This window comes from Doryrhamphus excisus, linkage group LG18 (assembly GCF_037039965.1).
Source record: "Doryrhamphus excisus strain RoL-2023G ecotype Guam linkage group LG18, RoL_Dexc_Guam_v1.1, whole genome shotgun sequence".
NCBI lineage: Eukaryota > Metazoa > Chordata > Actinopteri > Syngnathiformes > Syngnathidae > Doryrhamphus > Doryrhamphus excisus.
Genome location: NC_136374.1, coordinates 3,411,003 through 3,424,850, shown reverse-complemented (window position 1 = coordinate 3,424,850; position 13,848 = coordinate 3,411,003). Strand labels below are relative to the sequence as shown.

Below are 13,848 nucleotides of genomic sequence, written 5' to 3'. Positions count from 1 at the left end.
ATTATTTTTGTGCTGTATTTAACCCTCCTCTTGTGTTAGGGTCGGCACCGACCCGTTTTACATTTTAATGCATAAAAAGAATCACATAACATTTGTTTATTGCATCAAGGCTTTTTGACTTTGTCAGGAAACTCTATTTCAAAAAAATGAAACCAAAAAAATATTTTTTACTACATTTTAAAATGGTCTGGTTGAAATTATGAACACTGTATTGTTAGGGTTTCGACCCGGTTATAATAATATGACTATAAAGCAATATTTTGAGCCACAACTGAAATCATAAGTGTACAATTAGCCAACACAATGACAACCAGCTCCTCTTCTCATCATGTAAGCTTCAGGGGATTCTCTTTTTGACCGCTTTTCCAATATACCAGCAGAAAAACAATGTCCAGACATGTGAGGGGAATTCACTCATTTGATTGGCTGATTTCACATTTACAATTTGGATCATGGAAAGAATGGCAAAATTCACCCGAACACCATCGATGTTTCTTTAGTGATTAATACTAAAATGAGAAAATAAATAAACTAATTGATTTAAGAGATATGTTCTATATCCCTCAGTAATAGCCAGGTAACAAAAGAACCTTCAATTTATTAATATGATTCTTTTGAGGTTCATTTTACCATTTTAGGAAATTAAAATTGAGGGGTATAGTGACAAAAAAAGGCCTCCATGCTGACACCAAAAGTATTAAAACCAACATTTTCATGCATGAGGAAGCCTAAGAAGGTAACCAAGACATGAGAACCAAATTTGATTGTAACTTATTGTTTTTAGTATATTTTATAGCTGATTTAATACATGGGTCAAAACCGACCCGTTAACATAAGAGATGATACCAGAAAGCTAACACAAGAGGAAGGTTAAGGCACTGAAATACTGAAAGTAGCATTGTTTTGACCTGTTTGTAAGGCCACTTGATGTTTATCATATTATTATCGTCTGTTATCGCTCCCAAGTTACAATCTATAAAAAATAAAAAAATATATATATATCTGCACACAGTATACTCTTATACAGTCCTACGTTGTTTATTACTCATAATTGGTTCCAGACCTGACCACGGTTGAATTCCGCAAAGTAGGATTCAATATTAGTACAGTAAAGTCTCGTTATATCGATATCGGTTATATCGATAGTACTGCTTATTACGATACTATTTTCATTTCCCGGCAAATTTCTAGTCTTTTATGATATAATTAGTTCCGGTTAGTACGATACCCGGTTATTACGATAATCCGGTTACTACGATGCCCTTTTCATCTCCCGCCAGCCAATTTGGTCTGCTTATATCGATACAAAAGCAGCTTAAATCAATATTTGCTTAAGGATTTCAATACCACCATTAGCGAAATCTGTAAACGGCGTATTGTTTGATTTTCGACTAACACCGTTTCGGCTTTTCCACCGACGGACGGTAATTAGAGGATTACAGGTAATTAATATGAGGTAAGTATTAAACAATCTTTTGAAGTAAAGGAGTAAATATTTGTATAATTTAGAGGGAAGATTCAGTGAATAGACTTAGTGTTTTCATTACGAGGATGACGAGGATGATGAGGTTTAAGAACCAACTGACATAGCATACACACCTATTCCAACGAAGACACAAGCGTACAAATACATGTATTTAATTGTGTTGTATTCAGATATCTTTTTATCGCCTGCAATAATCACTGTTTTTCATATGCTGGCGTTCGTGGTTTCTCTCGTGTGTATATAACAATGTCGAGTGCATTATTGCCCACTTTTAATGCAGTTCGGCGCAGGATCGGATATATCGATAGTCCAGTTATATCGATATTTTTTCGACTCCCGAGAATATCGATATAACGAGACTTTACTGTAAATTGAATATTTTTGTAGTTATGGCATAGAAAATCAACCAGCCCACGATTAGTTAGCTGGGATAGGCTCCAGCATACCCCAGCGACCCTGGTGAGGATAAGGGGCATTGAAGATGAATGGATGGCATAGAAAATCATTTCCAACCAATTGGAGGTCCAGCTTTGAGTTTTTGCGGGCCGTGATCAAAGACTAGACTGTGTTATTAATATAATTATTATAATGATAATTATTATTGTACCTGTTGTGAGATTATTTCTATATTTTTTAGCAATCACATCGGACCCTTATCGCATAACCACTGACCCCTAGTGGCTGATGTGGAATACACTTGCAATGAGAATACTTTTTTTTGCCTTGTATTTGGATTAGTTCATTTAGTGATTTTTATTGCTAAAAATGCTTCATATAGGTCAAGAATAAGTACAATTTACTTTAATGTGCATATTTATTTTAGTAATAGGCTGCGTTGAGCAATGTTCTCGCCGTGATGGAGCGAGGGACGACTGTAAACTCAAACTAAATATCAAGGCAACACTTTTTAGTTCCCATCTTTCATGAGCTGAATTGAACACAAAATGGCCTTTCAAATCTTTCACATTTTGTTGACAAATTTTTGTTATTAGTGAGCGCTTCACCAGCCTTAGCAAGCATCTTCATATGCTACACCTGGGAGGTGAATGGATTATGTCAACAAAGGACAAATGCTAACAACAAACCTTTATTAGAAACAATATTTGAAAGAGATGTTTGAGTTCAGCTCATGAACGAAGGACCCAAAAGCAAAAGTGTTATACTTTGTGTTTATACTTTTGCTGAGTGCATATACTGAAGGTGGTTGAGAACAACCAGGCCAAAACCCTCTAGGACTTCCAGATCCAGACTGGAAGCAATCCCGAGTGATGGCATCATCCAGAAAAAGGAACATGAAAAAGAGTTGAAGGAAGAGCGAGCGGGAGAGTGTGGTGTTAAGGCAACAGTGGTGTCAGTATAGATGGGGGTGGGAACCAAGTTTGGGTGCATGGCTCCATCAGGTAGCAGGAAGAATGGCTGACATCACGATCCAGAAGAGCATAATACTGGGACGAGCTAAGATCCTCGACAGAACCCTCAAGCTCCCAGGCCTCAGGTAGAAGACCCCAGCTCAAAGAATATACCCCCCCCCCCCCGGATGGGCATATTTTATACATACGTATGTACATGCATGTATAGCTTTTTTCTAACATTGACACAACAGCACATTCTCATTACGCTGTGATTATCCGTTTTTCGGAGAGGTGTAAATCACAGTTCTTCCATCTGCTCATTGGAGACTGCTGTCAGAACTTAACTCCACACTGAAGTGTCTAAAGAGAAGAAGATCAAATAGTTAAATAGTTAATTAATAACACAAAACACTGACTAAAACATCTGTAGAAGAAAAACACGATAATGACTCATCCTGTAGACAGCACATTGAAGGGACTTATTAGGGCTGTCAATTGATTAAAATCTGATTAATTAATTAATCAGATTAATATTCATAATGACATTTTTGTCCATAGTTAACTCTGTATTAATCACACTTAATCGCAGATAGAGATAAGTTTTTATCTATAATAAGTAGGGGAAAACAAACTTTGTGGTAAACAGTTTGATGTGCAACTTCAATGATAATTACATCACATTTCATGTAAAAGGATATCAATTTCGGAACAGTATGTAAAACAATACAGTCAGCAAGCATATTTTTTTATTAGCATATTGGCTCTTAAACTCGCCCACAAACATTCAGCAAATACAAAATGTGAATGTGTTTTTGTTTATTTGTGTCAACTCAAAATAAAATTTGTTTATTTATGATACTACATTCTACATTCAAAATGTTCGTGAGTAAAAAAGCCTATTTAGGAACATTAATAATCAGTATGCAGATTAAAAGATCGGCTTCCTTTTAAAGTTGATAATGCCGTTTAAATGTATGTTTAAGAAAGCTGAATCCTACTGTGTTCAGTTTATATTTAAATAAATATTTGTTTAAACTTGAGACCTGGAATATTTGTTATTATTGTCATTTTTTCATGTAAATTGAGGCAGCAAAAGCAGTATCGGTCACAAATATCATATCGGCCCAAGCAAAATCATCCGTCAGCTAAGAGTGATGAACAAAAAATCGGCATCGGCCCCAAAAAAAAAAACAAATCGGTCAATCCCTAGTAAGAAGCACTGTCATCCGGTCGTGTGCTTCTTTGATTTGAGTAATGCAAATCGGATTTATCGGTATGACGTTGTGAATCTCTCCTATCGACCTGATAATTATCGTGCACCTCGAATAAAAAGAATGCAGGTATCCGTACCTGGTAATGCACAAGATGAGCACTGTGTGGGGCCTCCATCCGACTCACCTGCAATGAAGGAGCAAATGACATCATTCCAGCTGATACCGCATGTTTCAGATCATACATCATTTCTTTTCAGTGGCCTCTTTTTGTTGTAGCATTTGTTCAACTTTTACCTGCAGTACTGGTACCAGCAACTGGTGTTGGAGTTAAATGATCTTCGGCAGCAGAATATTCTGCTTGACAATTCCAGTCCACAGGACGAGTGCTTACTGTCATCAGGGTCATATATGTCTGGATCACATGTCGGGCTTTTTTCAGTGCCTCCCTAGGGGAGCTTTCTGCCATCCTTATCAACCTGGATGGCCTGTCCTAAAAAACAAATATTTTTATTCAGTAATACAGTAAACACACACACAATGGATGTGTGGAATAAATGAATGCCTGTACACAATACTGACCTCAAACTCTTCATTTATTTCAGATATACATCCTTGGGAGTAAAGATGGTAGATGGCTTTTTCCAGGGTGTTGACATATCGTCTGTTGTCTGAATTCCTAATATAATGGAAATGTGTTCTCAGAAGCTCAAGTACTTGAGGGAGCGCTGCTTTGATATAACAGATTTGGCTCTGTAACACATAGGAATCGCAATCAGCACAACAATATGGAATGATGAACACGATGGTCAAACGGGCAAAACAGCATTTTGGTAGAATGTATGAAGAAACAGGCTGCACAGCGGCCGAGTGGTTAGTACGCAGGCCTCACGGCCTGGAGACCTGAGTTAAATTCCACCCTCGGCCAGCTATGTGTGGAGTTTGCATGTTCTGTCCGTGCACGCGTGGGTTTTCTCCAGGGACTCCGGTTTCCTCCCACATTCCAAAAACATGCTAGGTTAATTAGCGACTCCAAATTGTCCATAGGTATGAATGTGAGTGTGTCTTTGTCTATATGTGCCCTGCGATTGGCTGGCTACCCTGAACCCTGCCTTTTGCCTGAAGTCAGCTGGGATAGGCTCCAGCATACCCCCACAATCCTAGTGAAGATAAGCGGCATAGAAACTTACAAGAAAGTTGAAATAGTTAACAGAACTGGAAAATCAGCTGTAATTTTGCAAGAATAAAGTCAAAATATTGAGAAAAAAATTAGCAATTTGAAAAGAATAAACTTGTAATATTATGAAAAAAAAGTTCTTAAAAGTTGTAAAATTATGAAAATAGATTTGTAATTTTTTGAAAATTAGGTTGGGGAAAAAAGTTCTAATATTACGTGAATAAAATCACAATATTACTAAAAGAAAATTTTGAAGAAAGTTGAAATATTTGGAAAATTATAAACATTTTTAAAAATGTAGTTAGACCTCAATAAAAGCTATGTATTAAGCGTGGGTTTTCTCCGGGTACTCCGATTTCCTCACACATTCCAAAAACATGCTAGGTTAATTGGCCACTCCAAATTGTCCATAGGTATGAATGTGAGTGTGAATGGTTTTTTGTCTATATGTGCCCTGTGATTGGCTGGTGACCAGTCCAGGGTGTACCCCGCCTCTCGCCCAAAGACAGCAGGGATAGGATCCCCCCCCGCGACCCTCATATTAATGAAATCCTTTTGGAATTTCTCACATTTCTGCATAAAATCACCATTAAATATGATCTGATCTTTGTTAAAATCACACAGATGAAAAATCAGCGTCTTCTTTAACTAAAACCACCCAGACATTTATAGGTTTTCATATTTTAATCAGGATAGCATGCAAACAATGACAGAAGGGGGAGGAATAAGTAACTGAACCATCACATTTAATATTTTGTGGCCCCCCCTTTGGCAACAATAACTTCAACCAGACGCTTCCTGAAGCTGCAGATCATTGAAAATGAATGAATGAATGAATGAATGAATGTATGAAGAAACACGGCAAAACCAATCCTAAATGTTTCAAAATAACCAATGTCAACTGATTGGAAGTATCCTAACAATCTAATTAGGCATTTATGTATTCAATCAATACAAAATATTTAATATCAAACACTCTCCCGCTTAGTTACAGTATTTATAAGTGAGTTAAGTTCGTCGTCTTTTTTTAACAATGGGTAGCAAAATAAAACCACATGCCCAAGTGGAGATTAGAACCCAGGTCTTCCCGATCTCCTGACTGTGTGGCCAACATAGCTCATGAAACAAAAATGAATGATTACTAATGAAATTAACCTTTTTATTTTCATTGCAGTTATATGGTCTGGTCTGTGACAAGAAATTAGATAAAGTGCTTCAATTCCGGGCATTTGCTGCAGAGGGCAGTGGTAGCTGCATGTTGGGTTGGAAACGTCCAGCAAGTGAAGGCTTAGAAAAAATTACAGTTTGTTTGTGCAGTTTTGCATCTGACTGCAGAATATCATAAAATAAATAACAGTGAATACAAGATAAAATATATTCATTCATTTTCTACCTCTTTTCCTCACGAGGGTCGCAGGGGCTGCTGGAGCCTATCCCAGCTGTCTTTGGGCGAGAGGCGGGGTATATCCTGGACTTGTGGCCAGCCAATCACAGGGCACATATAGACAAACAACCATTCACACTCACATTCATACCTATGGACAATTTGGAGTGGCTAATTAACCTAGCATGTTTTTGGAATGTGGGAGGAAACCGGAGTACCCGGAGAAAACCCACGCATGTACGGGGAAAACATGCAAACTCCACACAGAGATGCCCGAGGGTGGAATTGAACTGTGTCTCCTAGCTGTGAGGCTTGCATGCTAACCACTTCACCGCCAGTCTTGTGCAGCCAGATAAAATATAGATTTTTCTAAATTGCATTTTATTATTTTTTTGTGTTTTTTGGTAAAATTTAATTGAAATTTTAATTGAAATGTAAACAGGTTTCACAGTTTGTTCAAGAGTTTTGCACTTCCCAGCCACTGTAACAAAACTCATAACAATGCAAAGCAGAAGGAACAAATAATAGTCTTCACATGTTTTTAAAAATCAAATTCATTATTTGGACAGTTAGTCTCGTTCAAAGTGATAATGTATCCAAACACTTACCAAATTCAAATGTTCAGCGAAAGGATATATTATATAACACCCGTGGTCCAACTGATTGTCAATCTAAGGAAGGATAAAAGGAGTTTAGTTTCTTTTTACATACACAATCTACAAAATCATTTCATAGACATAATAAATTACCTTTGAAATAAATTTGAAACACTTCTATGCTAGGACTACATTATGCTAGCCATAGCATTTCAGTATGTGGAATCAAACTATGGAATGGATTGAGTAAGGAAATCAAACAATGCACAACGATGAGCCAATTCAAGAAACAATACAAGCAGTTGATGTTTGCTAAATACAAGGATGAAGAGTCTTGAACCAGTCATGATGTGCTATATATATCACTATATTGACACTTACTATGGTACCCATTATGGCATTGGATGCTCATATCACCTTGTACTTCGGTACGAGGTACATTATTAAAAAGAAAACAAAAAAAAAACCTGTATTATGGAAAGCAGGAAGTGAACAAATGTAACAGTTACTGATTGTAAAAGTACCAGATGGAGGGGTAGGATTTAATAAGCTTTGCTTCTTCCTACTCCTTTTGGACATGTGGAACTGGGAACTGATTATGGGATGCATTCAATTGTAATCTGATGCATGTTCAAATGAAATAAAACCATTACCATTACTGTATTAGAAAGCAGGCTTTGTTCGTGGTTAGGAAGCACTTTGGGCGTGTGACCAAAATCATAGCGGAGTGGGTGTGCCTGGAGGCTGGATGTGAGTGGAATAAATGAAAACCAAGGTAATACAGCTGGAATAAGTGCAGATTTTGGAAGATCTTGAAAGTATTCTGTGCTGGTTATTGGGTGTAGCTGCTCTATATGAGTCCACAACTAGAATACAAAAAAAAATTGCACAACAGGTCCCCTTTAACTTTACAATCCTTGGTTTAAACCCCATATAAAAGTTATACTACAGGCTATAGGATCCCTGGGGGGGCACAACAGTATTTGGACATTTCACCTTTTTATACAAAAAACAAACAAACCTCAAACTGTATTATGGAAAGCAGGAAGTGAACAAATGTAACAGTTAGTGATTGTAAAAGTACCAGATGGAGGGGTAGGATTTAATAAGCTTTGCTTCTTCCTACTCCTTTTGGACATGTGGAACTGTGAACTGATTATGGGATGCACTCAATTGTAATCCGATGCATGTTCAAATGAAATAAAACCATTACCATTAACATTACCATTTTTAAGTACATGCCATTTCAAATGAAATGCGTAGGGATTTAGATTTTACGCCAATAAAACATCATTAACATAACAGTCATGCATCTGCATGATTTCTAGCAAATGGATTTCCCCACCAGTGGTTTCCCACCGCCACCAGAAGTCGATTCCCCCATCAAGCACTCAACCACAAACATGGCAAGTTTCCCCGTCAACACAGATTTGTTTCCTCGTCAAAATTTATATCAATCGAATAGTAGGCTTTTGAGTAATAAGGAACATTTTTAGTAATACGCTAAGTAGGTAAGTAAATTAATTAATAATAAACCGCCAACTAGTACAAAAGAGTTTAAGAAACAAGTACGAACAAGTTTGTGTCTGATATTTTTATTTTCATCGGTAAGTGGCTTCACCAGTGGGTAGGAGGGTAGTCAGCTCTCCACATCGTCGTTGGTGCGGATGATGATGATGATGATACTTTTCAATTTATACACATTTCTGTCTTGTACTCTGACTGGGATGCAACTTGATAAGGGGAAACATATTTATGTGCTAATGATTGACGGGGAATCGATCACAATACTCTGAGCGTAACCGTTGCTGTGATGTTCCCCACGCTAAAAGAGTATTAGGTGTCGAGTGTGCCACACAGATGCATAATCTGATGGAGGAATTAATTAGGATTAGGATTAAGAATCAAGCATACTAGAAAAACTGTTGTATTTTTGAGTTGATCACTGTTAAATTGTATGGAATTGGATGGTGAAAGCGTGGCGGTGGGTCTGGTGGCGACTAGAGATGAGACAGATGCTCGTTATAAACAAGTATCCGTTATGGATAATGCATTTTTGTCATATATGAGTATGAAACAAGTACATTTCGTCATTATCTGTACTCGTGTACTCAGGTCTTCAGACACCGGCCTGTTATGTATTCCCAGAGTTAAAACACAAACACACGGTGTGAACGTTGAGATTTTTAAATTTAAATTTAGATTTAAATTTGCTCCGAGTATACTCTTTTTTTTTTTTTAACCTTTGAACTTGACTTTTATCTAATGGTTATTTTATACCCTATACCTTTTGTTTTGGATCTTAACCAAATGTTTTTATAGTTTTACACATGCTTATTTTAGTTTTTATTAATGTTCTTATATATTTCACTTTTATGTTTTTTTACATTTTATGTTTATTTTTATATATATTTTCTATATTCTTATTTTATGTTTTTATATTTCTTATCCCATATATCCAGTGTTTGCGGCATCATGGCCTGGGCCGTGGGCAACCCCCAGCGCAGATGGCAGTGCTTCCTGAACTGGCTCCTCTTATGTGTGTGTGTGTGTGTGTTTGTGTGAGTGTGTGTATGTGTCTTGTTGTTAGTCTTTCTTTTTTTAAACAGGTAAAGTACTTTATGCTACATTCTATGTACGAAAAGTGCTCTACAAATAAAGTTTGAGTGATGAATTGATTGAACATGCACATTCCGTAAAAGCTGTACAGCGCTGTGCAGGCCTGCATTGACTGGCCATAATATTAGGTACACTTGATTCAGCATAAGGGCATGAGCATGCATGTATTCTGTGTGTATGGCTGGCATAAGGTGCAGTATTCACCTTTGCAGTATTGTTTCATAATATACAGTGTTTTTAACATGACAGCCGGCACAATCGTGCATCAGTCACTGTGTTTTTTTTTTTGTTTTGTTTCGTCTTTTGTGCTTTCTTGCTGGTGATATAAAGTCAGTGGAACGTTGTGAGAAAAATACAGTCTGTCTGGCGGACACATTCGTTCCCTTTTTTCTATGTTTACATGAATCGCCAACTTCACACAGCTCATTAAAAATAACTAAAGGATAAAGTCTTAAGGATCACTTACACACATACACAGTACGCATACTGTAAAACAGGGGTCTCAAACACGTGGCCCGCGGGCCAAATGTGGCCTTCAGGACACTAGTTTGAGGCCCCTGCCTTGATATGAAAGTTTAATGTTAGTGTGGCCCGTGCAAGTTTGATATGGATGCTGTATGGTATCATGTACCCAGAAAAAATTATTACGTTTGATTCATGTTCATGTTAAAGGTTAAATAACTGTTAATAGTTATCCTCCCTATCCATGTGGAAGTGGTAAATTTTTGGCTATTTAAGTTTAAAGGAAATAACTTGAAGGCTACCGTTTAGGTCCCTAGCTCTCTAGTTTGCGAGTTAGCATGTGTCTCAAGACCCTGCAGTTGCGCAATATGTTGTAAATAAAAAGAGTATAAATGTGACTATAGTCGTGTTTTGTCATGTCTACAGGGCTCTAATAATGCTTTGTTCATTTTAATCTGAAAAAAAAATTTGTCTACCCACCAACTATATGTGGTTTCTTAAGTTTTTATTATTTGCCGTTTTATTATAATTATTATATTTATTTATTTATTACTGATTGATTGATTTTCTTTATTCTTGATTTGTTTATTTGTTTTCCATCTTATTTTGTGTAGAAAAATAAAAATTAAGATATTTGAGAACAGTGGAATGTTTTATCAGAGCTTTTCTTTTAGAAAATGGGACCAAAGCAAAGTTTATTCATTTTTATGTTTTTAATAAATGTGTTTTTTTTTGTTTTTTTTGGAAAACCTGATGCGGCCCAGTCTCACCCAGACCCTAGCTCCAGTGGCCCCCAGGTAAATTGAGTTTGAGACCCCTGCTGTAAAGCTTAATAATAAACAATACATAGAGCAACTTCCGATCAATTCATGTTATTTTCAGATTTAAAATAAAGCCCTGCCCATTTTTAATTAAACCACACCCACTTCCTATATCTACAGATCATTTAGATGGGTGAATAGATACAGATAGAGGTGTACTCCCTCGTCTCTAGTGGAGACGTACAGCTGGCTATCCTCTGCGTAGCTGTGAAAATGTCTGTTTAACTTAAGGAAAATATTGGCCCCAAGACGGAGGAGCCCTGAGGCACACCAGAAAAAATGGGGAACAGAAGGGATTTGAATGATCCGGGTGGAACAAACTGAATGCGGTCGAAGAGATGGGAACCAGTGGAGGTGTGTGTGACATGCAGTCTGGATAGGATGATGGTGTGTGAAATGGCGTTGAAGGCTGTGGTCAGATCTCAAGGCGATGATGGTGAGAAGACCGCAGTGAGCTGCCAAGCAGCTGTTATAGCTTAACTACACACATACTTCCATAACTTTGATAAACACAATTTTGTGGTTTGGTGGATAAAACCTCAACTTTGGATGTTTGTGTACAAAGCAGGAGTATTTGAATGCAACAAAATATATCTGATGCGCTTATTGCAATATTTGCAGGGCATCGTGTACAATAATACTTACCAGGCGATTGAGGCTCCGTAGGTGCTCTTGTGTTACCGAGTGCCGGCATGGACCAGGAACACCACCCAATGCCAGGTGAAAGCATAGGATGACAAACAAGCACAGATACTGAGCCTAAGAAAGGAGATCAAAACACGGAAAATAATAAGTACAATGCAATCCACAAACCATCACACAAAGGTCAAAGTTCAAATGTCACATGCCCTTTTTTCCCCTGAATGTTCTGCTCTCTATACAGCACCACTTTAGCATTTTAACTTATAATAAATGTGCCTTCTGTGCATTGATTTCAGCCCCTTGATGCTTTCCCCCCATAGAACAATGGCAAGAATGGAGTGAGACCTTTTGTCAGTCTTCCATTCTCTTTCGGTGGGTGGGCACATCGGGTGCAGAAAAGTGTATCCATCCATCCATTTTCTATACCACTTATCCTCATTTGGGTTGCGGGGGGTGGAGATTCCCAAGAGGAGATTTGAACCTAGGTCTTACCGATCTCCTGACAGTGTGGCCAACATGCTAACCACTCCCCCACCGTGTAGCCAAGATTACAATATATTGTCATATGTATTTTTAAAGTAATGTTAAAATCTCGTCTATCTCTATCTAGCTAGCTAGCTAACATCTATCTATCTAGCTAGCTAGCTAGCTAGCCATCTATCTAGCTAGCTAGCAAGCCATTTATCTAGCTAGCCATCCATCCATCCTCTATACCGCTTATCCTCATTAGGGTTACGGGGGTCGAGATTCCCAAGAGGAGATTCGAACCCAGGTCTTACCGATTTCCTGACTGTGTGGCCAACATGCTAACCACTTGTCCACCGTGCAGCCAAGATTGCAATAAATTGTCATATGTGTTTTTAAAGTAATGTTAAAATCTCGTCTTGTCTATCCATCCATCCATTTTCTATACCGCTTATCCTCATTAGGGTTACGGGGGTCAAGATTCCCAAGAGGAGATTCGAACCCAGGTCTTACCGGCCTCCTGACTGTGTGACCAACATGCTAACCACTCGGCCACCGTGCAGCCAAGATTGCAATATATTGTCATATATGTTTTTAAAGTAATGTTAAAATCTCGTCTTGTCTATCCATCTATCCATCCATCCATCCATCCATTTTCTATACCGCTTATCCTCATTAGGGTTGCGGGGGTCGAGTTTCCCAAGAGGAGATTCGTACCCAGGTCTTACCGATCTCCTGACTGTGTGGTCAACATGCTAACCACTCGTCCACCGTGCAGCCAAGATTGCAATATATTGTCATATATGTTTTTAAAGTAATGTTAAAATCTCGTCTTGTCTATCCATCTATCCATCCATCCATCCATTTTCTATACAGCTTATCCTCATTATGGTTGCGGGGGTTGAGTTTCCCAAGAGGAGATTCGTACCCAGGTCTTACCGATCTCCTGACTGTGTGGTCAACATGCTAACCACTCGTCCACCGTGCAGCCAAGATTGCAATATATTGTCATATATGTTTTTAAAGTAATGTTAAAATCTCGTCTTGTCTATCCATCTATCCATCCATCCATCCATTTTCTATACAGCTTATCCTCATTATGGTTGCGGGGGTTGAGTTTCCCAAGAGGAGATTCGTACCCAGGTCTTACCGATATCCTGACTGTGTGGTCAACATGCTAACCACCCGACCACCGTGCAGCCAAGATTGCAATATATTGTCATATGTGGTTTTAAAGTAATGTTAAAATCTGGTCCTGTGACACCTAGAGTAAATATGGCACCACTTGTGCCCCCACCCCGCCCCACACCACTCCTCCTTCTTCACGTATTGTCAATCTGCAGGTAAACATACCAAAATGTAACATATTTCAAGCACAACATCTTGTCTTGTTCTTTTCATTGCCAACTAGCATGCCTGTTCAACAACAACAACAACAAATAGGATATGAATAATTTAACATTTTCTCCGTATTTGTTTTGTTTATTGTTACTCTTTTTCCTTCCTAGTTGCTATTTCTTCTGATGTTTGTCCTTTCCCATGCTGCTATTTTTAATACATAAAAATTTGGTCAGCGTGAAATGTGATATGCTTTTTCATGTACTGTACGCGCTAGCATGTCTAATCTGTTGTC

At 38.0% G+C, this 13,848-nt stretch overlaps 1 protein-coding gene across 1 annotated transcript in view; it reads right to left on the bottom strand.

The window, feature by feature from the left end:
- Nucleotides 1–4,147: 4,147 nt before the first annotated feature.
- LOC131106527 (macrophage colony-stimulating factor 1-like) overlaps nucleotides 4,148–13,848 on the bottom strand; it is a 28,577-nt gene continuing 18,876 nt past the window's right edge. Inside the window, exons 2-6 of the mRNA XM_058055688.2 lie at nucleotides 11,754–11,867; nucleotides 7,219–7,281; nucleotides 4,632–4,802; nucleotides 4,347–4,542; nucleotides 4,148–4,236 (exon numbers count right to left, since the gene is read on the bottom strand). Coding sequence (XP_057911671.2) covers nucleotides 4,148–4,236; nucleotides 4,347–4,542; nucleotides 4,632–4,802; nucleotides 7,219–7,281; nucleotides 11,754–11,867 — 633 coding nt within the window. The remainder of the gene's footprint in view (nucleotides 4,237–4,346; nucleotides 4,543–4,631; nucleotides 4,803–7,218; nucleotides 7,282–11,753; nucleotides 11,868–13,848) is intronic.